General features: G+C 37.2%; 1 protein-coding gene across 1 annotated transcript in view; it reads right to left on the reverse strand.

Moving 5' to 3' along the window:
• Nucleotides 1–27,702, reverse strand: part of MUC19 (mucin 19, oligomeric) — a 56,903-nt gene that overhangs the window by 15,231 nt on the left and 13,970 nt on the right. The window contains exons 17-39 of the mRNA XM_045072972.1: nt 26,691–26,783; nt 25,773–25,863; nt 25,461–25,598; nt 24,348–24,497; nt 21,172–21,266; nt 20,617–20,743; nt 19,280–19,526; nt 18,219–18,271; nt 18,021–18,121; nt 17,629–17,780; nt 17,000–17,138; nt 15,824–15,928; nt 15,537–15,731; nt 14,283–14,522; nt 14,054–14,210; nt 12,939–13,064; nt 11,947–12,088; nt 11,258–11,292; nt 10,483–10,512; nt 8,878–8,910; nt 8,471–8,515; nt 4,056–4,091; nt 3,661–3,759 (exon numbers count right to left, since the gene is read on the reverse strand). Of these exons, the coding sequence (XP_044928907.1) occupies nt 3,661–3,759; nt 4,056–4,091; nt 8,471–8,515; nt 8,878–8,910; nt 10,483–10,512; nt 11,258–11,292; nt 11,947–12,088; nt 12,939–13,064; nt 14,054–14,210; nt 14,283–14,522; nt 15,537–15,731; nt 15,824–15,928; nt 17,000–17,138; nt 17,629–17,780; nt 18,021–18,121; nt 18,219–18,271; nt 19,280–19,526; nt 20,617–20,743; nt 21,172–21,266; nt 24,348–24,497; nt 25,461–25,598; nt 25,773–25,863; nt 26,691–26,783 (2,629 nt within the window). The remainder of the gene's footprint in view (nt 1–3,660; nt 3,760–4,055; nt 4,092–8,470; nt 8,516–8,877; nt 8,911–10,482; nt 10,513–11,257; nt 11,293–11,946; nt 12,089–12,938; nt 13,065–14,053; nt 14,211–14,282; nt 14,523–15,536; nt 15,732–15,823; nt 15,929–16,999; nt 17,139–17,628; nt 17,781–18,020; nt 18,122–18,218; nt 18,272–19,279; nt 19,527–20,616; nt 20,744–21,171; nt 21,267–24,347; nt 24,498–25,460; nt 25,599–25,772; nt 25,864–26,690; nt 26,784–27,702) is intronic.

Raw genomic sequence — 27,702 nt, forward strand, 5'->3', positions numbered from 1 at the left:
AACAACATCATCAAGAGCAAGCACAAAAGATGGAAAACCCTGCTGAATACGGGTATACGTGCCATCACCAGTCGACATAACGGGTCAGATGTCTGCCAGTCTGGACGCTATTGGACTGAGCAGCACTGCCTGAAACCAGTTGCTTAGGCGTCGAAGGGCTCCGTTGTTGGGAACTGGCTTTACCTGGTGTGTGGCCAGGGCTACTGGTGAAGGCGGGGCCCGCTCCAGTGCTGCCTAGGCTGCCAGCATTGAGGGTCGTGGAAAACCGGACGTCCAGCAACACCTGAGAAAACCGTAGAATGAACTGCTCATTTCAAACACACTTGCCCTTTTTCGCCCAAAGGGGAATGGACCTCTCCCGCCAGTTGCCCCCCCCCCCCGGCCCCCGCCCCCGCCCCAGCCCCCGAGGAAATGGAATCGACGTTCTTCCAGTGACTTGCTGTCCAGACTTCCCGGAGATTTTGTTCTAATATAACTCTGCTCCGCTTTTTGTTATCATCCTTGCTACTTCCTTCTTTGGGGTGGTTGCGGCCTTCTTTGCCACACTCGTGCTTTCCACATCTCCAACTGGGTCATCTTACGTCTTCCTCTACATATCACCGTGACGTTGCATCCCAAGAAATGGGACCTCCCGCCCTCATCACACTATCCCTCAGGGATGCTAGGAACAATGAGGAAATGACAGGATGGAGCTCATGGCACCCTTCCACTTAAAACACCTACGAGGTCAAAATATGTCCTGAGACAGAGGCACCTTTCCTCTTAGGCTAGTCTACCTTTTTTAAAATTGTTTTTTTTTTCTTTAACCTGTGGAGTTGATGCTAATGAGTTCTGTCAGAGGGACGATATTCCTGTGAAACGGGATGGAGGAAAGTCGAAGGGGACCCCCTACTTAAGCCCATCGCTCTAACCTGGTCCAAAGCAAGTGAAATTTAAGTCTTTGGATATAAGATTTGATAACCGTCATCAAAGCTCCGTAAATTCCTTCTTGCCGGGCTTTCTATTAAGCCATACTCTCATACAAATTCTGTCCCAAAAACCCAAATTTCCTCAAAATTTTCAGCCTGAGCCTTCTTTTCTCTCCTTCTTCTTCTTCTCTTCCTCCTTCTTCTTCTCCTCCTCCTCCTCCTCCTCCTCCTCCTCCTCCTCCTCCTTCTTCTTCTTCTTCTTCTTCTTCGTTTCTTCCACTTCTTTTTTTTTTCTTTTATTCGTGGTCCCCAATAAATTTTTGGCATAATATACTCACCTGTAGTAGAACGTTCAGTCTGGAGACCTCGAGCTGCTCCTGAGGAGAAAGAAAGAAATGAGGGGCCACTTGCGGACTCAGTCACTTAAGCCTCTGTGTTAAGGCTCTGCTCCTGATCTCAGGGTTGTGGGATGGAACTGGGGGTTGGGCTCCCAGCTGGGTGTGAGAGACTGCTTCGGATGCTCTCTCCCCCCTCTCCCTCTGCCCATCTTGCTCGTTCACCACAAAGGGAAAAACAGAACAAAAGAAAAGAAAACCAAAAGGAAGAATAGAATGGGCCTCATGAAAAGTAAGTGATTTCTGCAAGATGGCTCTGGTCACTGACAAGGCTGGGACTGAAATCCAAGCCATCCAGTCCCTCGGACCATAAGTCATAGGGCGTTTTCAGCTAATGCTGCCTCTGCGAATCATGAACCGCCTCTTGTAGTTTTGGGAGCACCCAGGCTTCCTAGTGATGGAAATGCCATACTTGAGGCCAGAGAAACAGAGAAGAGAACATGACGTGAGTACTTCCGTGTCCTTTTTGGAATGCTTCACACCATCGCTATGATCCATGTGTTAAGTAGTGCGAGAGAAGTTGATGTGAGCATTCGCAAAGGTAGTGTCATGCTTTAATTGACAAGGGCCAGGCCAGGCACACTCCACCAACAGCCCAATACAGATCTCATCTTTTCCCACCGATCCCAAGCTCACGGGACATGGAATGGACACGTCTTGCTCATCGGCATGGAAGGGTCATGTAGAAAGACTCTTTGACCCTGACCCCCAGAGACTCCCCAGGGGACAATGATGCGGCCGGATAGACCCTGATCCTCCCGACCATTTCGGTGCCGATTCCAGTTCCCTGGAGAAAGGTCACCTCTGGGGCATTTCAGTGATTCTCATCTGAGCTCCTTCCAACTGGACACAACCACCCGTCATTCAAGGCAGCGACTTCCCGTGGGACACAATCAACTCTTCTGCAAAATGGCCACGCCTAAACGGGTTCTGAGCCACACAGGGTGAAGGGGAACACAGTGGCTCACCACACATGGTAGAGGACACATTGCAAATGTCTGTAGCGTATGAGTGAGAAAACACACGTCTAGGCTTTCCTGGTGAAGGGTGGGGCTAACGAGGCAATGGGGCGCCCTTCTCGCTCCCCTCTCTTTCTCTTTTTGTGTGGTGTTTTGGAGATGGGGATGGCGGGGACCCGTCTTGAATCCGGGCCCTCGAGTCTCTTGAAACCCATCACAGATGGGAGTACAATGAATTTTCTAGCTACTACGAAGGCGGCGTGAGCCCTCGAAGGATCCCTTTCGCTTGGACGGAAACGAACACTGTTTGGCCATTCTTGCAGTGCACATTCTAGTGTTCTTCACTATAAATGCCTGCAAGGTCAGCTTCAGGAGATCCATACCGTGCTCCCTCCAAAGCCTCCAGCCTCTTGGCTGAAATCGAAAGGCGTGTACACAATGGATGATGCTCCCTCCAAAGGTTAGTGGCCAGAGAGGGCCTTTGACTGAGCACTTCCTGGGTCTTACACTAGGCGGCACTAGCACAGGGAGTCTGTCCGCAGGTCCCATAAGGGAGGGGTATGTCCTTCCCCCTCCACGAAGGAAGGAGAAAACTGATGTGGGAAGCATGCAAAGCCATCAACTAGGGGCAGACAGCTGGGAAGGAGAACAGAAGGGATTCCACTTCTTTCGTTTTCGGCCTCGACAGCATACCGAGCCTGATGCCCTTCCTTCCCTGCCGCCATGGATGCGCTCTTAGAAGAAAGTCCCGCTGCCCACACAATTCCTACAGAATCTCTAGCTGTGCCCGTCTGACACTCTGACTTTGGGACAAGAGGCGAAATGCATTAGAAGACCTCACGTCGTGATGTGCCAGAAACCCCCCTGGGACGTACAAAAGCCTTGGCCTCGGAAAGACATTCTCAACTCGCTCCCACCTGCCTTTCAGTGCTTGGGACTCCAGGGGTCTCACCGGCTGGTGATCCCCTGCTCCCGCTCCAAACCCACACTACCTCTCTACTAGGAGGTTTGGTGGAGCAGAACACACTGAGTTGCCCTCTGCTTTCAAAGCCCTTTCCGGACACTGGCTCGTGGAGCAGCGGCACGCACGTGTTCCTGTCGGGCCTCTGCACTCACTTGGAGCCAGATGGGCTAAAGCATGACCCCATGCCCATCCAGACTCAGGCTCAGAAGCCCAGAGGCCGGAATCTGGAGAGTCTGACCACACGCCGCTCCACTATCCATCACGTCTGCGCGAATGCTCGAGAAACACTGCCGAGAAGAAGCCCACACAAACCAGGACAGGGGGCCGCCCAGGAGGACGGGCAATACGAGCTGGCTAGGATCCCCTCCCTCAGAAGCCACCAGCAGCTTCCCGCCCATCAAGAAGCAGATGCTTTCCACCTTGTATTTCCATACCTGCTCTGTCTCCCAAAGTTGTGCCTGGGCCAGCTGAATCTCCACTTGTCTTCTCACTCCCTTCGGCTGTGGTGAAGCCCTCTGTACCTTCCGGGGTCCCTGACACAACAACGGGGAAACGGTTTTACTCCTACACACGCAGGGGTCTGCATGTCCCTCTTCCTGGACAGGACAGAAGTCAGGCTTCCCACACAACAGCAGCTTTCAAGGGCTCCTAGGGTGTCTGCAGCTACATAGCTAGTATCAGTCTCACATCACACACAGCTCATTCGGAGTTCGCCCTGTGTCACGTTCAATGCCACCACATAGGTTCTAAAGGGCCAATCCTGACTTGTCTGATTTCCCTGCGCTGGGCTCTCCAGCGCTAGGTTCCAGGGGCGTGCTGGGTTCTTTACCTTCTCTGGTGGCTGCAGTTGGGCTGCCGGTTCCTCCTGAAAAGAGACAGCACACTCCACGTTACCTTGGGCAGAAATCAGTGCACTTGCTCTGACAGAAGCCATCCCCCGCAGGCGCTCTTAGGGGTCACATGGTGCAGACAGGTTCAAGGGTTCTGCACACGTTGGTAGCCCAGTTTCATATTGATGAATTCTAAAATGTACTACTGATCATGTCTAGATAATTACTGTTTCTATGTTTGGTAATATCTGACTATATTTAAGCACATAATTTGTGGCACCATTGGACTAATGCATTGGGTTCAAATTTTTCTTTTTCCTCAGTCTGAGAAACATCTCAGAGAGCCTTAGTTAATTTTACTTTGAAATGATCATTTATTAGAATAAGGTTTTTTTGTGAATAAATATGAAGGGAAAAGAAATGCTGTTTTCTCTTAGAAAATTCCTTTTCTTCTTATTGTGTGACTCTGGAAAATGTATGAAAACACTTTTTTAATCTTTCTCTTTTTATGATGAAGTTTGAGAAGTTTTTCCAAGAATAATATTACTCAGTGTGAGGATTGTTTTTTTTTTTAATAATTTTGAGTGCCAAAAATGTATGTAAAGACTCAAATGCAGTAAATCCTTCTGCAAAGGTATTACCTCTATCTTGTAATGTATTACTAATATGGCACATTACTAAATTTTTAATGTTATAGCATATGAAATATCTACTGGATCTTCAGTGAAATAAATAAAACACTAGGATTCTGTAAGGCTTAGCATAAAATGTCTTAAATAATACTTCATCTTTGGGGCAGAGGAATCATATGGGTAATCTTAAAATTCAACTGCACATTATCTTTAGATTTTAAAATATGATGGTGGAGATAATTTGTGAGATTTTTATAGTGTTTTATGTTTTTTTATAGTGTTTTATGCTTATTTAAAAATTTTACATTAAATGTCATAGCTGCTCACAAATCCTCCTTAGTTAATGTACTCATTACCTTCTCTTTTACATAAACATTTTGTTTGCTATATTGCAAAGTGTTGGCAATATAAAATTGCCAGATATTGTGTTCTAAACTGAATTCTTGGGGAAAGAAAGCAATGAAAGTAATCCTATGTATTAAGTGAAAAAAAATCATGCCACTCTTCTTAGTTCTGGGTATCTACTGTGATAGACGATTCAGATGACTTTTTTACCTTGAAATAGTTACCAAAATTTGTTGTGGCTCATGCATAACTACAAAAGTTATCAAATCAACAGTCAAGAGTAGTTTTATTTCTTTAAATTAAACCACAAGGAATGCAAGCTTGTGCAGCCACTTTGAAATACAGCATGGAGGAAAACAGCATGGAGGTTCCTCAACTACTGGGTATTTACCTTAAAGATATAAATGTGATTTGAAGGGGTTCGTGCACCTGAATGTTTATAGAAGCAATGTCCACAACAGCCAAACTGTGGAAGGAACCTAGATGTCCATCAATAGATGAATGGATAAAGAAGATGTGGGGTATATATGATGGAATACTATGCTGCCATCAAAAAAAATGAAATCTTGCCATTTGCAATGACGTGAACAGAACTAGAGGGTATTATGCTTAGCGACATAAGTCAATCAGATAAAGACAATTATCATATGATCTCCCTGATATGAGGAATTTGAGAGGAAGAGTGTGTGGGGTTGGGGTGTAGGGAAGGAAAAAATGAAACAAGATGGGATCAGGAGGGAGACAAACCATAAGAGAATCTTAATGTCACAAAACAAACTGAGGGTTGCTGGGGGGAGGAGGGGAATGGAGAGGGTGGTTGGGTTAAAGACATTGGGGAGGGTATGTGCTATAGTGAGTGCTGTGTAGTGTGTAAGCCTGACAGTTTACAGATGGGGCAAATAATAAATTATATGTTAATAAAAAAAAAGAAGAAGAAGAAAGAAATTTAAAAATTAAAAAAAAGAGTGAAAAAAAAAGAAAAGAAAAGAAAAGAAAAGAAAACACATTGAGATACCACCTTACACCAGTTAGAATGGCCATAATTAGCAAGACAGGAAACAATGTGTGTTGGAGAGGATGTGGAGAAAGGGGAACCTTCTTACATTGTGGTGGGAATGCAAGTTGGTGCAACCACTTTGGAAAAAGGTGTGGAGATTCCTCAAGAAATTAAAAATAGAGCTTCCCTATGACCCTGCAATTGCACTACTAGGTATTTACCCCAAAGATACAGATATAGTGAAAAGAAGGGCCATGTGTACCCCCAATGTTTATAGCAGCAATGGCCACGGTCGCCAAACTGTGGAAAGACCCAAGATGCCCTTCAATGGATGAATGGATAAGGAAGATGTGGTCCATATACACTATGGAGTATTATGCCTCCATCAGAAAGGATGAATACCCAACTTTTGTAGCAGCATGGACGGGACTGGAAGAGATTATGCTGAGTGCAATAAGTCAAGCAGAGAGAGTCAAATATCATATGGTTTCACTTATTTGTGGGCATAACAATTAACATGGAGGACATGGGGAGATGGAGAGGAGAAGGGAATTGAGGGAACTTGGAAGGGGAGGTGAACCATGAGAGACTATGGACTCTGAAATACAACCTGAGGGTTTTAAAGGGGCGGGGGTGGGAGGTTGGGGGAGCGAGGTGGTGGGTATTAAGGAGGGCACATATTGCATGGAGCACTGGGTGTGGTGCAAAAACAATGAATACTGTTATGCTGAAAAGAAATTTTAAAAATGTATCTTAAAAAATAAAATAAAAATAAAATAATAAATTAAACCACAAGTTTCAAAAGTTTTAATAGCTGACAGATGATTATAACTAAAAGAAAGCTATGAAACAATGAAATTAAACTTCTTGGAAACAAAACCAACTGAGAATTAGAAATTCAGTCCATTGTTTATAGCTGAAATAATATGCATCCAGGAAATTATTCTGCAGTGTATAAGAAAAATGCAGAAGAACTATTGGGATGAAATTGTTACCAGGCCTTGGCAAGTAAATTTTCAATTACAGACGAGGGGAAAATGCCTCTAAAACCTGTCAGTCTTTCCGTGGCTTACACTGAACAAGCCAGGAACGCTAGTGATATTACATAAGGGAAAGTTTGGTGAGAATTAAACATGTTAGTCTGGGCATTTTTAATGGTATCCTATAATGTGAATTGCTGATAGTTTTAAGATATTTTCTTGCCCTTTGAGTATGAGTGATGTATTAATCACCATATAAATCTGACAATACTAAGAATTACCAAAGTACCCAAAATTATAGTCATAATTCTATATCATGACATAAAATTAGAATCCTAAAATAATCTCCATTTTGCAATATTTCTGTTTCAGAGAAGGAATATTAACTTCATGAATAAAATGTACAAAGTGTAAGATTTATCACTATAAGTAAATCTAACTAATAATCTAAGCTTCACCAGAAATTCTGTGCCTTCCTCCCCCACAAAAAAAAAACAATGAATTATGAATTTGGGACAGGTAAATTGAAATATCCACTTTTTCTACAAATATATATATAAAAATATATATATAATTTATTATTTTATATATATTATATATATATATAAATATATATATACTTGGATACATGCTTGGAACTAGGTACAACTGGGAATTCAGGGATGGCAAAATATGGTCTGAGACTTTGAGAATGTTAACTAGAGTTGTGGTGATCATTTTGCAATTATATATAAACACTGAATTACTATGAGGTACACTTGCAAGTAACAGTGTTTTATGTCAATTATACCTCAATAAAAAATATCGTGTTTAAATACATATATATATACTGTTTTAAGATTTTTTTTCAATTTATTTATTTTAGAGAGAGAGAGAGAGAGAGCATACACACACATGCACATGCAAGGGAAGGAGCAGAAAGGGAGGGTGAAGGACATGCAGACTCCCTGCTGAGTGTAATGAGCCCTGTGGGGCTTGATACCAAGATCCTGAGATCGTGACCTGAGCCAAAATCAACAGTCAGGTGCTTAACTGACTGAGTCATCCAGGGGCTCTTAGATGCATATATTTAGAAAAAAGAAAATAGAGAAAGTATTAAATAACAGGAGAAAGAGAAACAGTGTTCAGTTGGGGGAGGGGAGACCAGTGTAAATGAGTGGGTATGTCGATTAAAATATGTTTTAGATTGGGCGCCTGGGTGGCTCAGTCATTAAGCATCTGCCTTCGGCTAGGGTCATGATCCCAGGGTCCTGGGATCGAGTGCTTCATCAGGCTCCCCACTTGGCGGGATGCCTGCTTTTCCCTCTCCCACTCCCCTTGCTTGAATTCCCTCTCTCACTCTCTCTCTCTCTCTGTTAAATAAATAAAATCTTTAAAAGAAATAAAATATGTTTTAGATTAAAAAACTATTTTAATATACATAAAACTGTATTTGTCAATTTATAAACTTTCTGATTTACCTATTGTTTCACTGCTTGATCTTGTAAGCACTGGAGTGGAAGCTGCTGAATTAGAGAAAACAATGGAAAATTAATTTTGTATAGAGGAAAAGTTATGTTTCTGAGAACATCTACATTCATATATAAAATGTATAAACTTGAAGTTAATGTTTTAAAGAAATTTGATAATATACAGGTAACTAGATGTTAAAATGTAGAATTGAATCTTTCAAATCCGTAGACCACCAGTAAGAGGTCAAGAAAACATCATTTTGTATAACATTTTTTCCAAATGTTCCTCTAAAACATTCTTAATAACAAAACAAAATTCCCCTTAATATGTCATTATAAAGTTATAATACTGCAAAAGGAAGTTTTGGATTTTTTTTAATGCCCTCTTGATTAAGTTGTGGTTGATTATGGTTTACCTGAGCCTGTGCTACTGGTTACTGATGTAATTGCTATACAAAGAAGGAGACAAATATTTGGAAATATATGTTAGATTGTGTTAAAAGACAAAATTAAAAGTATTTATTTAGAGATATGCTCACATATATCTAGAATGTAAATAAATAATTAAATGTAAGAGTTAAATTCATTTATGAAATATTCACACACCTGAATATACATTTGTTCTCCTTTGGCTATTACTTTATTAGAAATCATTCAATTAAAGTTAAGATTCCTTGATATTAATAAAAGAGAAGTTATAAATTATTTTTAAAGAATTTAACATACAATTTTCTTTAGTGGTAGGATTTGCTTCACTTTCTCCAAATCAGCAATATGCAGAATTTTTTTTTTGAGGATACACATCCTCTGAATAGGAAAGATGTTCTTCGCTAATATTACAATTCGGTGATACCCTTCTATTTGGCATTTAGTAAACAAATAAAGAAAAACAAGTTTGAAAAAAGGGACAAATTGCCTGAATTGAAAATCAATTTGCTGCCAATTTAGAAGATAAAAAGCAAACTTTATTTTTAAAGCTGCTTCAGTGGTTAATATGCGGATAACTGTTGCAGTACAAACTGTGTAAAGACAATTATTTATTAAAGTAAGTTACTTAAATAATTTTATTGGGAAATTTATTTTAAAAACCACTTACTATAACCCAAGGAAACATTTCTAAAATTGTATTCAGAGGTTAAGTGATAAAATAATCTCTCATTATGTCAACACAAATAAAACTATACGTTTATTATATATCCACTAAAACTAACTATTTCCTGTTATTACCACCTAGCCAAAATCTCAAAGGAATCTCACAAGGTCTATTTAAGAGCCAAGAAATAAGGTTCAGAACCCTGACATGTGATACCTTAGCTTTAGGTAAGTGATCAATAATAACTAAAATTTAAGAAGCATTTTTAACACAATTTTAAATATATTATCAAAATCTAAGTGTTCCAATTTACTTTACTATCTCTTAATTGCACAATATTCATCTCTGAATATTGATCTACAGGAAATAAAACCCCACCCTGAATCACACAAGATAGGAATATATAACTATACCGCAGCAACCATAAGTATACTTATACTGCCAGCAAATTACAAGTCCCCAACTAAAGTTAAACTGCATTCTGTCCATACTCACTTGAATAGACATAACTGAAATGTTCTTATAGCTGACAGCAAATAAATGAGTTAAGAAAAAGAAATGAACTTTTTATTTCTATATTTTCAAATTACCTCCCAGGGTAATCATGACTTCAAAATATTTACTTCATGCAAGACCACATTTAACTCATTTTTATTCCATTTGTTCCATTTATTATCTAAAAATGTCAAGCTCTGGATGATGATATTTAACTAATAAGCATACATTACCTACTGTATGTTCTAATCATATTCCTAATTGAATACACAGAAGTATAGTGAAATATTTTGAGATTCTTTAGTAACTGTTCATTCTTTTTTGTTACAGATTTACCAAAATACTTTTAACTGGCACAGACTATTGTGAAACTATAATGCATTATCTACAAAAAGAAATCAGAAATACACATTGTAAACCATAATGATTTTACCTGTGAGTGTCGAATTTGCAGAAGAAGCATCTGAAATTATGATAAACTACTATTATTAACAAGAATGAAAAATTGTGGAAAAATCTAAATCTCAAATTGCCCATGAATTATCAGTATCTTATCTTACTTCTTGCAATTTCTAATACAAGACAGGGAGTAGCTCATGTACTCTTAAAGCTTATTGAGATTTATCCTTAAGATTTCTGTTGATGGGGCGCCTGGGTGGCTCAGTGGGTTAAAGCGTCTGCTTTCAGCTCAGGTCATGATCCTAGGGTCTTGGGATCCAGCCCTGCATCAGGCTCTCTGCTCAGCAGGGAGCCTGCTTTCCTTCCTCTCGCTCACCCCTGCCTCTCTGCCTACTTGTGATCTCTGTCTGTCAAGGAAATTAAAAAAAAAAAAATCTCTGTTGCTCATGAGTGATCCTTCAATTATTTAATTCTGTCTATCTAATCCTCACCCTTCACTCCATCCCTTTTTGAAACAATTTGGACTGATGTCTCACTCCCTTAATTCCCAGAGCCCACAGATAGGCAGGGGCTGCCATGCAGCCCCAGAACTGTCTCTGTTTCCCAGCTGTTGGAAATGCCTTTGCAACCTTGGTTTTGAAATGATGGGACATGACCAAATACACTGCAGTGGAATTGTTCCAAACCACTGAGGGAAGTGCAGTCGAAACCACCAAGTACTCACTCCTTTGCTGCTGAGGATCCAAAAAGAACCCACAGCCTCTACCTCACCTTCCCTAATTTAATTCCAGCAAAAAACAAGAACTCACCACCACTGCACTCCAATTCTCCTGCGATACAATAGCTGAAAGTTATGTTTAAAAAAAAAAAAAAAGAGGTTGAAATTTTAACTCCTAATTACATAGACCTCCCAAATTTAAAACAACAAATTGTTTAACCATGAAAATCAAAACAAAGCTAAGAGCACATTAAATCATCGTTTCCCCCAGGAATATGTTTATTTGTGTGTGTGTGTATGTGCTGTATTATTATTCATAATCATTTCACTGAGGCATTCTTGGTACCTGAAGGAATGCTTTGCAGTAAAAAAATAGTTCCTACATTTGGTTCCTACATTTACAGCTTCAAACATGACACTAATGTCCATGCACCTCTAGACTAGACTTCGCCTCTGCTTCCATGTCACTGTCTGAAGCCTATAAACATGATCTCACACTTACAGAATCAAAACTTTCTTCTTACCTAAAATTACAAGTGACATTTTCTGTCCTATCAACTGTATTATAAGATTCAACAAACCATTTATTGATATATGGATTTCATGAAAATTCAAAATAACTAGCATAACTGACAAAGAACTCAACCTAATACAGGCCTTCTCGTTTAAAAATAAGAGAGCTAAAATTTATATATGTGTTTAAAAATTTTTTTTTCTGAATGAAAATGTAAGAAATATAAGAAACAGAATAGCTCATTGGAAAGTTAGTAGAGAATGTACCATGTTCTCCCACAGTCATCCTGAATCACTCCACCTGCTGGTACGATATCGTTATAGAAACAGCTGCACTCAGATAAACGGACACATTTCATGAGGTTCTCATCCAGATAAGGAGCATTATCCGGGCACTTAGCATAACAACCTGTATGAAAAATGAACCGTGGTTCATTTCTATTTCCAGAAACTTGTCATATCACCCTCTATGTCTGTAAAGTTACGTAAGTGGTCACATGAACTGAAGTAGATAATAGCAACACGACATCACATTCTTAGTGAAAATATAAAAATTGAACAGGATTCAGATCCTCCTGCAATGGAGTATTAACCAAAGAACTAAGAACTTACAAATTTTGGCTGATTTATTTTTTTCTAAAATGTTTCCTAAAGTATTTTAAAACGATTTGCTACCTTAATTGATGGCATGATGTTGAACATAATACAAGGTTTTGATAAACACGTATCTTGAAATGTGAAAGCCAGTTCTAAATATTTATTTTAATAAGGAGAGACAAAGATCCAAACGCCATAATAAAATGAGTTGACAAGGCTTCAAAGCCTGGAATCTAACACAGAGGTGACTTTGGGAAGTTTAAGCATCATCTTGTTTTCTTGACACTTCTTCCATTCGAGATATGTAATGGTAAGAAGAAAGAGCTATTTAAGTGTGGGATAGCGTTAACTGGACTATATTATACATTGCATTCTGAAACTACATTCTCAACCAATTATATTGTCTAATGAAAGGTATAAAAACCGACAATGGGATCCTACCACTATGTTCTCCCCTACCATCTGCCTTATTAAATAGACAATTTATGTCTAGAGAAAATGTTTCTAATGTACAAATATTAATGTCATAATCAATAGAAATACCTATTCATCAAATTACAAAATTTAAGACTCTGAGTTGGCAGAAATGAATAACATTTTTCAGTTGTAAAATATCAATATAATTTGCACTACTTTGAGGATATTACTAAAATACACCTTACCTTCTAAAACTGCAGAAAATTTCTGGCCAATAACTCGATCTCTGCATGTTTTTGTGGTTACTGTACCACAAGGTTCATAGCGCCAACTGCATTCGCCGGGTCCATTATAATAATCACAGAAAACAGCTATAATTGAATCATTTCAAATTATTGTCATTCATTATATGATGATTTTCACTTTCATTTTTCCACAACATTTTTAAAAGGGATTTTGAATAATATTAACAATAAACAGACCTACAGTATATCATTCTGTTTCATCAAGTCCTTTTGGCTTTATCCAAATTGCCATATGAGCCACAAAAGCTCATGAAAAAGGAGAGGAAGCATATAGGATCAAAACAGCACTTTCCTTTGACATCTCACGCTAAGGTTGGTTTGAGGTAGAAAATAAACATTGATTTTTCCATTTTGAGATATTTAAATCATAGTCCAGATTCATAGTTCTAATGTTCAAGCTTAAATTAAAAAAATAAATCTCTGTGAAAATCAGGCTCTTTTAGTATGTATGTAAATAACCATTCCTAAATGAGGTAACTAAAAATTTCAATATCACGGTTTGCATGATAAATGGAATAAAATGTGGATTCAATATCAGTATTTTTCATTTGTAATACTTTCATAATGTTTTCCATTAAAGGGGAGAGAGTTGACTGATTTCTACTAAATTTATCACATTCCATATATATCAAGATTCCATTTACACTCCTTTTACAGTTTGTCTTGACTAGCACTCTGTAAAATTTTTAAAACAATGTCTGAGGACTTCAACCCAAAGTAGTAGATGTGGTAAATGTTTACAGATATATGACAGTTCTCAGATAAGTCAACAGTTCATTGTTCATGTAAGTATCAGTAAGAGATATTTTCCATCAGTGTTTCATTGTTCCCCTGTTAACATAAGAACTTTTGCAACAAAAATTGACTTGATGTGTTGTGTTGGGTGTATGTTTTAAAATAGGTAGTTTTCCCATCATTAACATAGTAACATATTTTTAAAACTTTTTAGGCACAAGAATGTGTATTTTATAGGAAATCTGAGGGAAGACTGATTCTCTAACAAAACAATTCTACTTAATGACATTTTTAAAGAACAACATATGGACTTGACTTACGACAGAGATCTGGTTTTCTCCATGTGACACAGACTCCAACTGCACTGCATGCCTCTGCATACATGGCCACAGCTGTGCAGAATCCCAAATACTTCCCCTCCATGTCACATGAGCAGGCTTCTTCAATACATGCTTCTAGGTAAGCTTCGGGGTCCACCTAGACAGAGCATAACACATGAGTTTCTGGGAGCAAAACCTGTGTGGGTTACTGTTCTCAGAGCCATACTACCTTGTGGTGGCATTCTTTGAAGATGCTGTCCCGGATGATCCCACATTTCTGCACAGCCCAGGCTTTACAGTATGGGTTTGAGTCACATGGGAAATATTGTGCTGCTGTGTCTGCACATTTTTGACTTGTTTTCCAACTATTTCCAAATTCCAGTGCTCCAATAGCTTCTGATGAATGCCTTGTTATGAAATCATCCTTGAGATCACCATTGTTGTTTCCACAAAGACCACACACTTTGCCCTACAGAGATCAGAAAGGGAAATTAACAGGTAGGTTGTACCAGCGAAATAGATATATTGAGAGATGAGATCAGAAAGGAAAATGACAAAGTAAGCTGCACGACAGTCATATATAGAGACAGGTGGGTGAGGAAATTATGATTAAAAATAGTATCACGAATCTATTTTATTTTATTTTATTTTCAGTAGGCTCCACACCTAATGTGGAGTTTATTTATTTTTTTTGTTTTTTTTTAAGATTTTTATTTATTTGTCAGAGACAGAGGGAAAGAGAGTGAGAGCACAGACAGACAGAGAGGCAGACAGAGGCAGAGGGAGAGGCAGGCTCCCTGCTGAGCAAGGAGCCCGATGTGGGACTCGATCCCAGGACCCTGGGATCATGACCTGAGCCAAAGGCAGCTGCTTAACCAACTGAGCCACCCAGGTGTCCCCTAATGTGGAGTTTAAACTCACAACCCTGAGATCAAGAGTTACGTGCTCTGCTGACTGAGCCAGCCAGATGACCCTACCATAAATCGATATTTTTTCAACTCCAAATTTTGGAAGAAAACTAGAATCTGTGGGTAAGATTCTGCTCCTGTTTAATCCAAGACATCCTGTATCACAAAATGATCTATCAACTAAGATAAATGTATTAAGAATTGTTAAAAACTAGTTCTATTTACTAGCTTTAAAACACAGAGGAGTATACTCTTAGGTTCTTAGAACATCTGCTCCAAGAAATACATTTAATTTTATACACTCACCAGCTACCTTAAAATTGTATTATAAAATAATCTCAAGTAACCAAGCATAGTTAAACTAGAATGCTTCAGGTTTACTGCATTTATTTTTCATCAGATTCTATCATCTTTGAGTATATTTCATGTTTCATGATGAGACACAATAAATGTGGAGGACTTGCTCTAGGAGAGAAACTACCACTCTCTCACTTTCCACAGATGAATTGTCTCTAATTCTCAAAAACAGAAATTATTTTCTTTGCCCATTAATCACTTATTAATGATATACGTACATGCCAGCGAGGATCCAGTATAGCAGAAACTCTTGTATTCTTGTCCCAAATTATGGTTATCCCATTTAAAAATTTTAGAATCAGGTACAGGCCAACGGTATGTACGGAATATGTATTTTCAGTGAGCCCACAGTCCTTACTTTCTGTAATTTTGGAGGCTGTTACTTTACCATCATGCAAGACAACATTCTGATCCTGTAAATTAAAAAACAGACATGATAATATCAGTTTTATCTGGCCACTCAAAATCTGAGAGAAAAAGTACATAAAGAGAAACAGTACTTTACCTGAAAAGCAACTATGATTTTTCTTGAGCACGTAAGCCCATTTTCACAGCATGGGACGCTTTCAGTTAAAATACGGAATGTGCCACTTTCCCGACCGCAATAATCCTTTAAGAAGTAAATTATAATAATAGTTTATAAATACCAGGGACATGGAACTCAATTACAATATTGGCACCAAACAAGTAATTCTTGGATAGTGATAACTTAAACTCAATAAACTACCATGGAATTTCCAAAATACAAGAGTTTAACCATATATACAGATAGGTAGTCTTGCTGGACTCCAACCTAGTTAACTGGTCTTCAGTTGATCCTTTTCCTGTTATTTGTACACAAGTTCAGAACTATACCATAGGGGTGTGTTTGTGTGTGTGTATGTACATATATATTTAAGAATTTAAATTATATAATGTAATTTATAATCAATGATTTATTTATAGACTCTGTGAATAGCTAGATAAAGGTGTTTTTCTCCCCCTTAGTGGTTTTTATGAAGCTCGACATTCAAACAAACCTAAGGCATAAATACAAAATAATCCAAATTTCAGCAATTAGATGTGACTTAGAAGCAGCGTGGCAGCATGTAACAAGCATGGACTCTGGAATGACAGAGATCTGGGTTTGAATATGGCATTTTCTATTTAGCAGTTCACGTTGCTTAACCTCTCTATATCTCAATTTCTTCATCTGCATCATAGAGATAATACTATAACCTTCCCCTGTACTGTAATAATTAATTGTAATAAACTTGCTTGGCAAAGAAGTGCTCATAAAAGAGTAACTGTCATTCTTGCTGATAGTGCTTGTTGTTAAAATAAGGATGTCTAACATTTATTGAGCACTTAGTATGTGCTCCAGTATTTGCCCTAACTTGGTTTCCAGTGGGGGCAATTTCCTTCTCCATTTTACAGATAAGAAAACTGAGACACAGAGGGATTAAGGAATATGCCCATAGTCGCATCAGAGAAATGGGAGAGCTACAACTGAAATCTAGGCCTACTGCCTCCCAAGTCAGCATGATATGATGTTATATTTTACTGCCTTTGAGAAACTTTTAAGGGACCATTTTTTAAAATTTCACATTTTGAGAGTAAAATTCTCCAGAGTTAATCTACAAATAAGTAACTATTATTAAGTATTAAAAAAATAACTGTGATAAAACACATTCGTCATTACCTCAGCAAATGAATATTGGCAGAGACCATCAAAGCTGTAACTTTTTCCATCAAAAGTTCTAACATGACCTTCCCCATAGATGTGGCAGACGGTTTGACATTTATTTTGTGTACAGCTCCAAGATCCTTTTACGCAAGTACTAAAATTAAAAAAAAATTATGCCAAGATTCACATACTCATAGTATTTTTATAAAGAAGCACAAAAGGCCTTGTTCTGTATTGATTTAAATTTTGTAATTGTCTTCATTATACTATATGATGTTCACCACACAAAATGCCAAATAAAGTTCCTATTTCAAAAAGTACAGCCTAGGGACTGTAGTCAATAATAGTGTAATAACTTTGTACAGTGACATATGGTAACTACACCACTGTGATGAGCATTTCTTAATGTATATAACTGTTGAATCACTATGCTGTACACCTAAAACTAATATAATATTGCATGTCAACTGTACTTTAATAAAACAATTTAAAAATTAAAATTTCTATTTAAAAAATTACTTTAAACTATATTTGACTATTGTTTTCCACATATACCAAAGAACAACTTCTTTCTTATAAAAATAAGAGCAGACTATAATTTCTAATATCCAAAATATATAAAATAGAAATTCTTTATTATGCACCAGTTGTTGCAGCCAACTGAGGTAACACTTCCTTGTTCATACTCCCCTCCACCAAAAGAACATGGGCAGTCTTCAGGAAAGACGCAGTTCCCTTTAGAATTTCGAACCATGCCTACTGGACAGTAGCACCCAGCTTTGCAAGGCAAGTTCTCCTATGGGAATAAATATAAAATATACACCATAAGGTACTGCTTTAACATGTCACAGTATCAGCATTAATTTATAATACATAAATATAAAAACCACATATACATTTAGAGCCAATATTTGACAAATCAAAATAACACAGTATATATGACCTTCTCATTATTTTTCATTGATGTTTTAGTTTGCTTCTATGCTGACACAATTAAAAGTTTGAAAAGGCTAAACGGCAATGTCATGGTACTTACATCAAAACCAGGCATGTTCCAAGCACCACATTTACTGTCAACTCTTCTCCGTGCCCTCGGGCCCCTGCAGTCAACATATTCAGCCCCTCCAGAACAATTCTCTGCAGGATAAAAGAAATTGTTAATCAAGAGCCTCTTGATCTGCGTATTTTAACCCAAGCAGATCTATTAAGTTTGCATCATGATTTCAATACTTACGTTGGGCTGAACTAATAGGAGTCTGGCAAAGAAAATTTCCATCCCGACAGACACTGGAAATAGAAGAAAGTTTGATTTAAACTTCAAACTCCAATGACTACTTCTTAATACACCATTAGAGCAACTTTAATCCCTCACTCACAAGTTTTATCACAAGTAGATGAGTGAGATACAGCACCCCAGAAGCTATATAACATGTACCCAGTTATAAGATACTGCATTGTACATATTACAGGAATGTACAAGGAAGGTTCTATGAGTCCAAGACAGTGTTTATTCATCTTTGAAACTCCAGCCCTCATCACAAGGCCTGGCACATGGCAAATATCTATTTAATAAGTGCTTGTTTGTTGAATGATGAATGATGAATGTTGAGATACAACTAGAAAGCATGGTCTGAACATAAAATCATTTTGCATCCTCTGTATGTATGTATGTAGAATGCATACTGCTAGAATGTTTTTCTATTGGTATTTAAAACCAAACAAGAGTAGAATACATCAGTTAGAGGCATTATGATGCAGTGATCACTTTAGGTTAAAGGGAGCAATAACTAACTTCAATACGAAATACAATATTTAAAATGTGACAGGTCGGGGTGCTCAGTGTGTTAAAGCCTCTGCCTTCAGCTCGGGTCAATGATCCTGGGGGCCTGGGATCCAGCCCTGTGTTGGGCTTCCTTGTTCAGGTGGGAAGCCTGCTTCTCCCTCTGCCTCTACCTGCTGCTCCCCCTGCTTGTGCTCTCTTTCTGGTCTGTCAAATGAATAAATTAAAAAAAAAAAATCTTTGGGGTGCCTGAGCGGCTCATTCGTTAAGCATCTGCCTTTAGCTCAGGTCATGATCTCAGGGTCCTGGGCTCTCTGCTCAGCAGGGAGCCTGCTTCCTCCTCTCCCTCTGCCTGCCTCTCTGCCTACTTGTGATCTCTGTCTGTCAAATAAATAAATAAAATCTTTTAATAAAATGTGACAGGTCTAAGGAAGACTTTAGGAAAACTATTTCTCTGAAAAGGACAGTCCCTTGATTTTGAAGTCATAACAAGTATATATATATAATTTCCATACCATCTGTTGTTATTAATATTGATGAGTTTGCCTGGTTGAATGACCTTGCCATTTATGTAGCAGTCACACTGAGATTTTGGAACACAATTCCCTTCATTATTCTGGTACATTCCATCAGGGCAAGTGCATCCATCAAATGGAACATCTCCTATATCACAGCTTCTATATCTCTCTGACAATAATCGACAAGTTTTATTGCAGGCTTTTATATTGTACTTGAAAACGAGGTCACTTGGACAAGAGGAATCTGTTGGTATAGGAATAAAAAATAGTAAATATGTATATACAGGAAAAGTAGCAATTTTACTTCAACTTGGTATTTATAGATATTATAGTGAATTATTCACAATTGAGGTTATGAATAATCAAGAAAAAGTTACTTGCTATTCTCATTTTTCACTTCTTTTCTTTTTTTCATTTTTTTTTAGAAAAAGTGATTGAAGGAGGCAATTGCAATCACCCAGGAGAAAAAAAAAAGAATGCTTTTTTTGAACTAGGGTGGCACCCATAGAGATGGAGAGATGTGAATGGATTTGAGAGAAATTTAGGGGATGAACTTAACAGACTTTACTGATTGGATATGGGCAATGAAATAGTAAGTATGATCTACAAAAATTTATTTCTATATTTTTTTTGATAAGCCAAGTATTTTTCTGGTCATTTTCAAATACAGCAATAAATATTTAAAACAAAGCAAGATTCAATAAATATGATAGTTGAGCCCCTATTTTACTTACTTTTATTTGTTTTTTTTTTAATATTATTAATATTGGGGCACCTGGGTGACTTAGTTAAGCATCTGCCTTTTGGTTTCAGCTCAGGTTATGATCTCTAGGCAGGAAAATCAAGTCCTGCTTCAGGTTCTGTGCTCAGCAGGGAATCTACTTCCCCTTTCTCTCTCCCTCTATCCTTCCACAGCACCCCCTAGACACACACACACTCTCTCTCTGAAATAAATAAATCTTTAAAATAAATAAGTAAAATAAAATGTTATTAATATTTAGCTATCATTTTAAAAGGTAGTAGGACTTGGAAAATAAAATTTCCGCATATAAAACTGAACAGAAACCTACATTCATACCTAAATACACATATATTCTGCTCTTATTTAAATATGAATATATTAGATCAAGATAAAAGAATCAAGAAGTAAAAAATACAAGGATCGCACAAACATACTTTTTAAAATAACAGAAAATCATCTTTGAAAGAACCAAGTACAGATTTGTAAATATGGGTTTTTAAACTACACACACACATACACACACACACATACACACGCATGCGCTATAGTAACAGTAAGAAGAGAGTTATCTAAACATCCCTGTCCTGCTTACCACACAGTCCGGTTCTCCATCCCACCATGTATACTTCTTTCTCAGCACATGCTTTCACATAGTTGCCAAAAACCGTACACAGGCAGTCTTCACTGTTTTCACAAGTACAAGTGTACCTTTTGCATTCCTTTAAGAAATAAGTGTATTTTACATTATGAAAATATTCACATGAACAGGTAAACTGGGTATCTTCATTCAGCTCATAACAACTTCTGTTCCTTGATAAAAGATCTGTCTTAAAACTTCAGAAACTATTTCTTTTCAAAATAAGCAGAGTATCAAATCAATTATTAATTGAGTTTTCAAAGAACTTAGAAAAAATGGAAAGAGAAACTTATTCAAGATTTTTCTCATTTGGGGTTATTTTCCAGTACCATTTTTTTAATTGGTATATCTAACAACTAAATAAGTTAGTGGAATCCCATGTTAAATTTAAACCTATGTCTTAATTTACTGATAATGCCTGTTATTTGAAAATTTTTAACGCCTACAGACTTCTTTGATACTATCTAAATATTTCACAAAAAGCACCGTTAATCTTAGACACTCACATACCTCATAATATGGTTTAGCGTTCACAACTGGATGGCAGGAAGCAAAAGGCCCGTCTGAATCAAGAAAAATTCCACAATGCTTTTCAGCAAATTTTTCTGGAAGAAAATTCATGCACTCAAAATTAGTACAAAAAAAGTCAAAATTTTTAATTGAATAAGTATAACTATGTTTTTAAAGTGCTGCTTAGCATATCTAATTTATGATCAATACATTATAAAAATAGCATGATAAAAGAAACACCTTAAACAGACAAAATCTTTTTTTTAACAAATTTTATTTATTTATTTGACAGAGAGAGAGAGACAGTGAGAGAGGGAACACAAGCAGTGGGAAAGGGAGAGAGAGAGAGAAGCAGGCCTCCCACTGAGCAGGGAGCCCGATGATGGGGCTCTATCCCAGAACCCTGGGATCAAGATCTGAGCCGAAGGCAGACGCTTAATGACGGAGCCATCCAGGCGCCCCCCCCCAAATCTTTCCTTTTAAATTTTTATTATTTTTTAAAAGATTTTATTTATTTATTTATTTATTAAGAGAGACAGAGAGCCAGGTGGAGGGAGGGAGAGAGATCAGCAGACTCTGCACTGGTGGGCTCAATCTCATGACCCCAAGATCATGACCTGAGCTGAAATCAAGAGTCTGATGCTGAACCAACTGCACCATCCAGGCACCCAATCTTTCTTTCTTTTTTCAATGGAAGTATAGTGGACACACAGTTTACATTATTTTCAGGTGTACAACACAGGGATTGGACAACTGTACACATTCTGTTGTGCTCCCCACAAGTATAACCACCATCTGTCTCCATACTGTGCTGTTCTAATGCACTGATTATATTCCTCATGCTGTTCCTTTCATCCTCATGACTTACTCATCCCATTACTGGAATAAGAGGCAAAATCTTTATTAGCTTCAGACTTCTGTGTCAAGTCAGTTAACCTGTTTGCGAAAGGCAATTTCTACAAAAAATGGGACTAAGGGAACCAGATTATTTATATGGGTACTTTTTAATTTAAAATATATTTTTAAGTCTGAATTGTAGCAAGTTGGTAAATGAAATCATGGTGACACCAGCACCACCTTGCCTCTGTTGCTGCAGTAGTCTTGTCAGTTTTAGGGCCACCCATATCAATCATTCAAAAACACTAACTTTGTTTTTTAAGGACTGAACTTATATTTAGTTGGTTTGCAAGTAACTAGTTTTTCTTTATTAATTTGTTAAATGAACAGAAAATAAAATTCACAAAAATAACCCAAGTAGAAAATTCTTTGCTCAGTGAATTGTAAACACTTAAAGATGATGCCAGTGACTAGAACAAGGACTGCTAATTTGTTTTAACTATCAATTGATTGGCTTCTAAAGTAACTGTCAACAGGAAGCAAAAGGAAGCTGACTAAATCTATTAAAAGGACATTGAGGCCAATTATTTCTAAAATTTTGACAAACTTGTAACTAGGTATCACCATTTTTTATGTAAACACTACTGACAGCTTTTTAAGGCATAGCTTAGGTTTCTGTATTTTATTTTATTAAATACAAAACATTGAAAATTGAAACTGTTAATTTATATAGCTCTCAGAAGTGTTGATATAGTCTCTTAACATAAATTGGCTTGGTTTCTTATGAGATATACATGTGTTTTCACCTATTCTCATTCTAATTATTTTCATTGCAACACCTGCAAAACAAAATAACATGACAACTAAACCCAGAAATATGTATTACCGTGTTGATACTAAGGCTACTGTCAACTCATTCTATAAATCAAAACAAGTTAAATGAAACTTTAAAAAGGAATTGCCTTGTAATTTTTAAATGTTAAAAGCTGATCAGACTTTTTTCAAATATGCAGATTAATTTAGAAAAAAAGTAATTAGGGATGCTTGGGTGGCACAGTGCACTAAGCATCTGATTCTTGGTTTTGATTCTTGGTTTAGCTCAGGTTGTGATCTCAGGGTCATGGGATCAAGCCCCATGTCAGTGTGCAGTCTGGTTGGATTTCTCTTCCCTCCCTCTCCTCTCTCTCTCTCTCTCAAACAAATAAATCTTTACAAAAAAAAAATAAAAATAACTAATTAACATATAAACATACTTTAACTTACTTTCCAATACATCCCATTGTTTACAAAAGAAGTAAGATAAGACAAAGTTTTTATTAAAATCAACAATACTAAGGAAGAAATCAGAACAAGACTTCGATTCAAAATACGTAGATTATCAGCAACGGACCCATAAATACAGAGAACAAACTGGTGGTTGCCAGAGGTGAAAGGGATGAGGCAAGATGGGCAAAATGAGTGGTGAGGAGTGGCAGACACAGGTTTCAAGTTATGGTATGAATAAGTTATGATGATAAAAGGTCTAGCATAGGCAATATAATCCCAGTACTGTAAAAGCATTGTATGGTGACAGATGGTAGCTACCCTTGTAGTGAGCATGACTTAGTGTATAGACTTGCGGAATCACTATGTTGAACATGTTACATGTCAACGATACTTCCATAAAAATATATTAATTAAATAAATTTTAAAAAATACTTGCATTACAATTTCATCTTTAACCCTTACTAAGCACACTCCATCAGGACTCCACTATCAACATCTACATTAGTGGAGATGCTAACCTCATCCATGCTCTTCATGAGTGTTTGTGGGAAAAAACTGAACTAATATTTGTGGAAGTCTTTTGTAAGCTAAAACATGAGCTGATTCATACAAATGTAAAGGTTTCTTCGTAAGATCCATACTTGGGGTTTGGTATAATTAACACACATGATAGCAGAATTAGGAGACATAGATCGAGTGACAGCTTTCTTGTTAAGTAGCTTGGCAGTTTGGCTGAGTCTCACGATTTCAACCAATCATCACTTCCATGCCTCCATTAAAGATCTGTAAAACTTCCTCTGACCCTACTCTTCGACTGAGAAAACTGAGGAGGAAAAGAATGGGTATAGAAAAAGGCAACTGTGCTGATCCCCCTTTCCCAGTGAAAGATGGGTTTTCTAGTTGCACCTCAACCAGCCAGACTGTTTCTCTGCTGTTCCTGGCAAAACTGGGAGAATACAACAAACACTAGCAAAAACCAGGATCATCTGACAGTCCCATATTATATCAGAGAAAGTACACAATTCCTAGCACCAAGTATTTAATTACAGAGTTTGATGTTCAATTACCAATACCTTTTTCTATACTGATGCAGGAAGTGGGTTTTCCTTTAGGACAGGGCATCATTTCCCAAGAATCAGCAAATGCCTGAGGTGTCTTCTCCAGTATATTCTGACTTGACATTAAATCATCCTCTACTTTGTTGTTGAAGGAACCACAGAGTCCTGTAGAGGGCACAGAACAAATTTTAACATTTCCTCACCTACTCAGCTTTTAGATTCATATTCTCACATCATATTCAGTTCTGCACTCAAATCAAAACACAGAGAAGCTAACAGAGAGTGTATCTTTGTAAGTCTTATGCATATAAGTAAAATTTCATGACACTCCAGACATTTTATTCAAATTCCAGGAGCACTGAAACACCATTTGCCACAAATATGGTGTTTTTCCTGCGTGTTGCTGTAACATAACCTCCTTTAACAAGGTGGTGGGAAGCATGCTTACAAGCAGGGCATTCATGACTGCACATTGGTCAATATTAGTGTGCAGACTTGAATCATGAGAAGGGCTCTTATCTAGACTCTTATCTAGAGTCTTCTGACCCATGAATTACATTTTTACCTATGTATAAGTTCACCTTCTCGAGTAAAGACATGTGCAAAAGCTCAGACGGTTTGAAATTAGTTAAATATGAGCTTTCCCATTGTTTTGCTTGTTTTGTTTGCCATCCATGACAGTATGTAAAAGCTGATTTCTGTGACAGAAAACCTCCATGAAAGAGATGACCATGTCATCAATCAGCAAAAACAAATTGTAATGTCGCATGCATTGGAACTTGATATTCAAAAGATGTATATGTATAATATTTTCATCTATAGGTAAAAGCTTTCATAACCTATCTTAGCAAAGTTATGTATAACAGATATTGTCAAACCTCACTTTAGGAAACTTTAATTTAAGAACCTTAAAATGTTTAAATTTGCAGAAAATCATTTGGGAACAGATTTTGTAATAAATAAAGCTGTCTTTACTATCAGTTGAAACTGTTTTACTGAAATAGTGAAGGGAAGATTAAGTAAAAATTCATTATGATCTAATGTCATTAATGGAGAGACAATTCCAAATGAAAAGAAATAATGGTCACAGTAGAGCCTTGGAAATAAAAACATATCCAGAGGACTTACCTACAGTATCTGTGAAACTGTTAGGTGGCACTGAAACATACAACTGCATCGCAGGAGCAATTTGTATTTGCATTTTTACACCAAAGTTTGTTTCTACTTGAAGGTATGAGGAAGATGCTTTGAAGACATATACTTCCCCTATTAAAATAATTATTTACCTTAATAGTAATAATTGAAACATTGAACAGTTTCTGACTTATTAAAATGGTTTTATGCTTTAATATATGTTAAAAAACCAAACATTTAATATCCCTAAAACCGAACAAATGAATACATCTTACACTTATTTTAAAATGGTATTATTAAATTTACCTGAATCATCATAACTTTGATTTGTATATTCAATCCCATTGTTTGTGATTGTTCCATTCCTACTGAATACATACTTGTTACCTGAAATAGGCTAATATTTAAAACAATTGTTAGTTCATGTTAATTTATAATTTTAATTCATTTTAATACAATATACAAACCTAAGTTTTTGTGCCATAAAAATGTTTATTTGATTGGACTAGTTTTAAATATCTAAAATACAGAATATTTTTTGAAGCACTCCTCATATGTTGCTTCATTGTTTCTTATACCAATTCTTTGAGGAGGACTCTAAAGGAATCTTCATCCCCAATCTGTAGATGAAGAAACTGAGACCCAAGAAGGTGACTCAACATTTCCAAAGGTCAAAAGGCTCTAAGTGCCAAAGGCCAGTCTTGGTGTCCTCCCTCCCCCTGTAGTTCTATTTCCATTTACAGTGTCCATTCCAAATACATGAAATTCTAAACAAATATAATTGCCTCCTTAAACTCTTCTTAAACAGAGTTTAATAATTTAATAAGCACATAGGTTTATCTATAATTAGCACATCAGTTGTGTGTATATGATAATTTTTATACACTTAAGGAGCCTTAGAACTACTCAGCTCTTCCAGCGATTTTACTAATTTTCTGTACAATCTTCTTGTGATTTCTTTTTTTAATTAATTATTTTTACTAACATATAATGTATTATTTGCCCCAGGGGTACAGGTCTGTGAATCATGAGGCTTACACATACCTCACAGCACTCACCATAGCGCATACCCTCCCCAGTGTCCATCACCCAGCCACCCTCCCCATACTCTTTCTGTGATTTCAATTCACACAGTAAAGCCTCTCTTCAGCCACAAAATTTCTGTATTTGTGAAGTAATTATTCAATTTTGTTCTGGATAAACTTTAGGAAGCTGACTACTTACCGAATTTAAGAGGAGTGTAACACTATTTAAGCACGTTCCTGACTGGCCACTTGGACAAGGACGAAGTTCAACACTAACAGACCAGTCTTTATGCTGTTAAAAAATGCAATTCATTGATACATTTATCAAAATGTCCTTGATGGTACACTATTACTGTGTGATTCATTTAAAGGCACTTTTTTTTTAAACATGCACAATTCCTACATATAATCAGTCTGCTCTGAAAATAAAACTTGGTTCAGTCCATGATAAGTCTAGAATTGTCCAAAAGCTTTACAGAGGAAGGTCCAAGTATCTTGCATAAACTATATTAATATATTGTGATTAGTGGATTTTCATTGTCATCATTTTTTTTTCTTTTATCTTTATTTTTGTCTTCTCCTCCAAGGGAATGTGCTAGCTGAAGACAAAGTGACAAGATGGAACCCCCCTTTATTGAAATACAGGTTACTTAAAGTTTTAGTCCTGAAAAGAATTTAAAAGTAAGGATAGCCTCTATCATACTGGTGATATTGTATTATAAAAACTATAACTAGGGGAACCAGAGTGGCTCAGTGGGTTAAAGCCTCTGTCTTCAGCTCAGGTCATGATCCCGGGGTCCTGGGATCGAGCCCTGTTATCGGGCTCTCTGCTTAGCAGGGAGTCTGCTTCCCTTCCTCTCTCTGTGCCTGCCTCTCTGCCTACTTGTGATCTCTGTCTGTAAAATAAATAAATAAAATCTTTAAAAAAACTATAAGTAAATGTAAAGGGATAATGATGAAAAAGGAAGGTGTTTCATGGAACAAAAAAGATCATCACAACTGAAGCATTAGTGAACACAAGCAAAGAAAAGTAGAAAAAGGAACTATTTTTCCAGTATGTTTATAAAGTTACTAATGGTGAAGGAAATGTTGGGGTTTTTTTGTTTGTTTCACAAGGAACTTCTAAGGAGTACAGGGAGTACCAATTGTCAGTGTCAGTATGTGACAGAAAACAGACATTGAAATATGTAACCAATCACTGAGGGGCTGCT

Source organism: Mustela putorius, unplaced genomic scaffold (genome assembly GCF_011764305.1).
Source record: "Mustela putorius furo isolate JIRA1106 unplaced genomic scaffold, ASM1176430v1.1 tig00537227_pilon_pilon_pilon, whole genome shotgun sequence".
Classification (NCBI taxonomy): domain Eukaryota; kingdom Metazoa; phylum Chordata; class Mammalia; order Carnivora; family Mustelidae; genus Mustela; species Mustela putorius.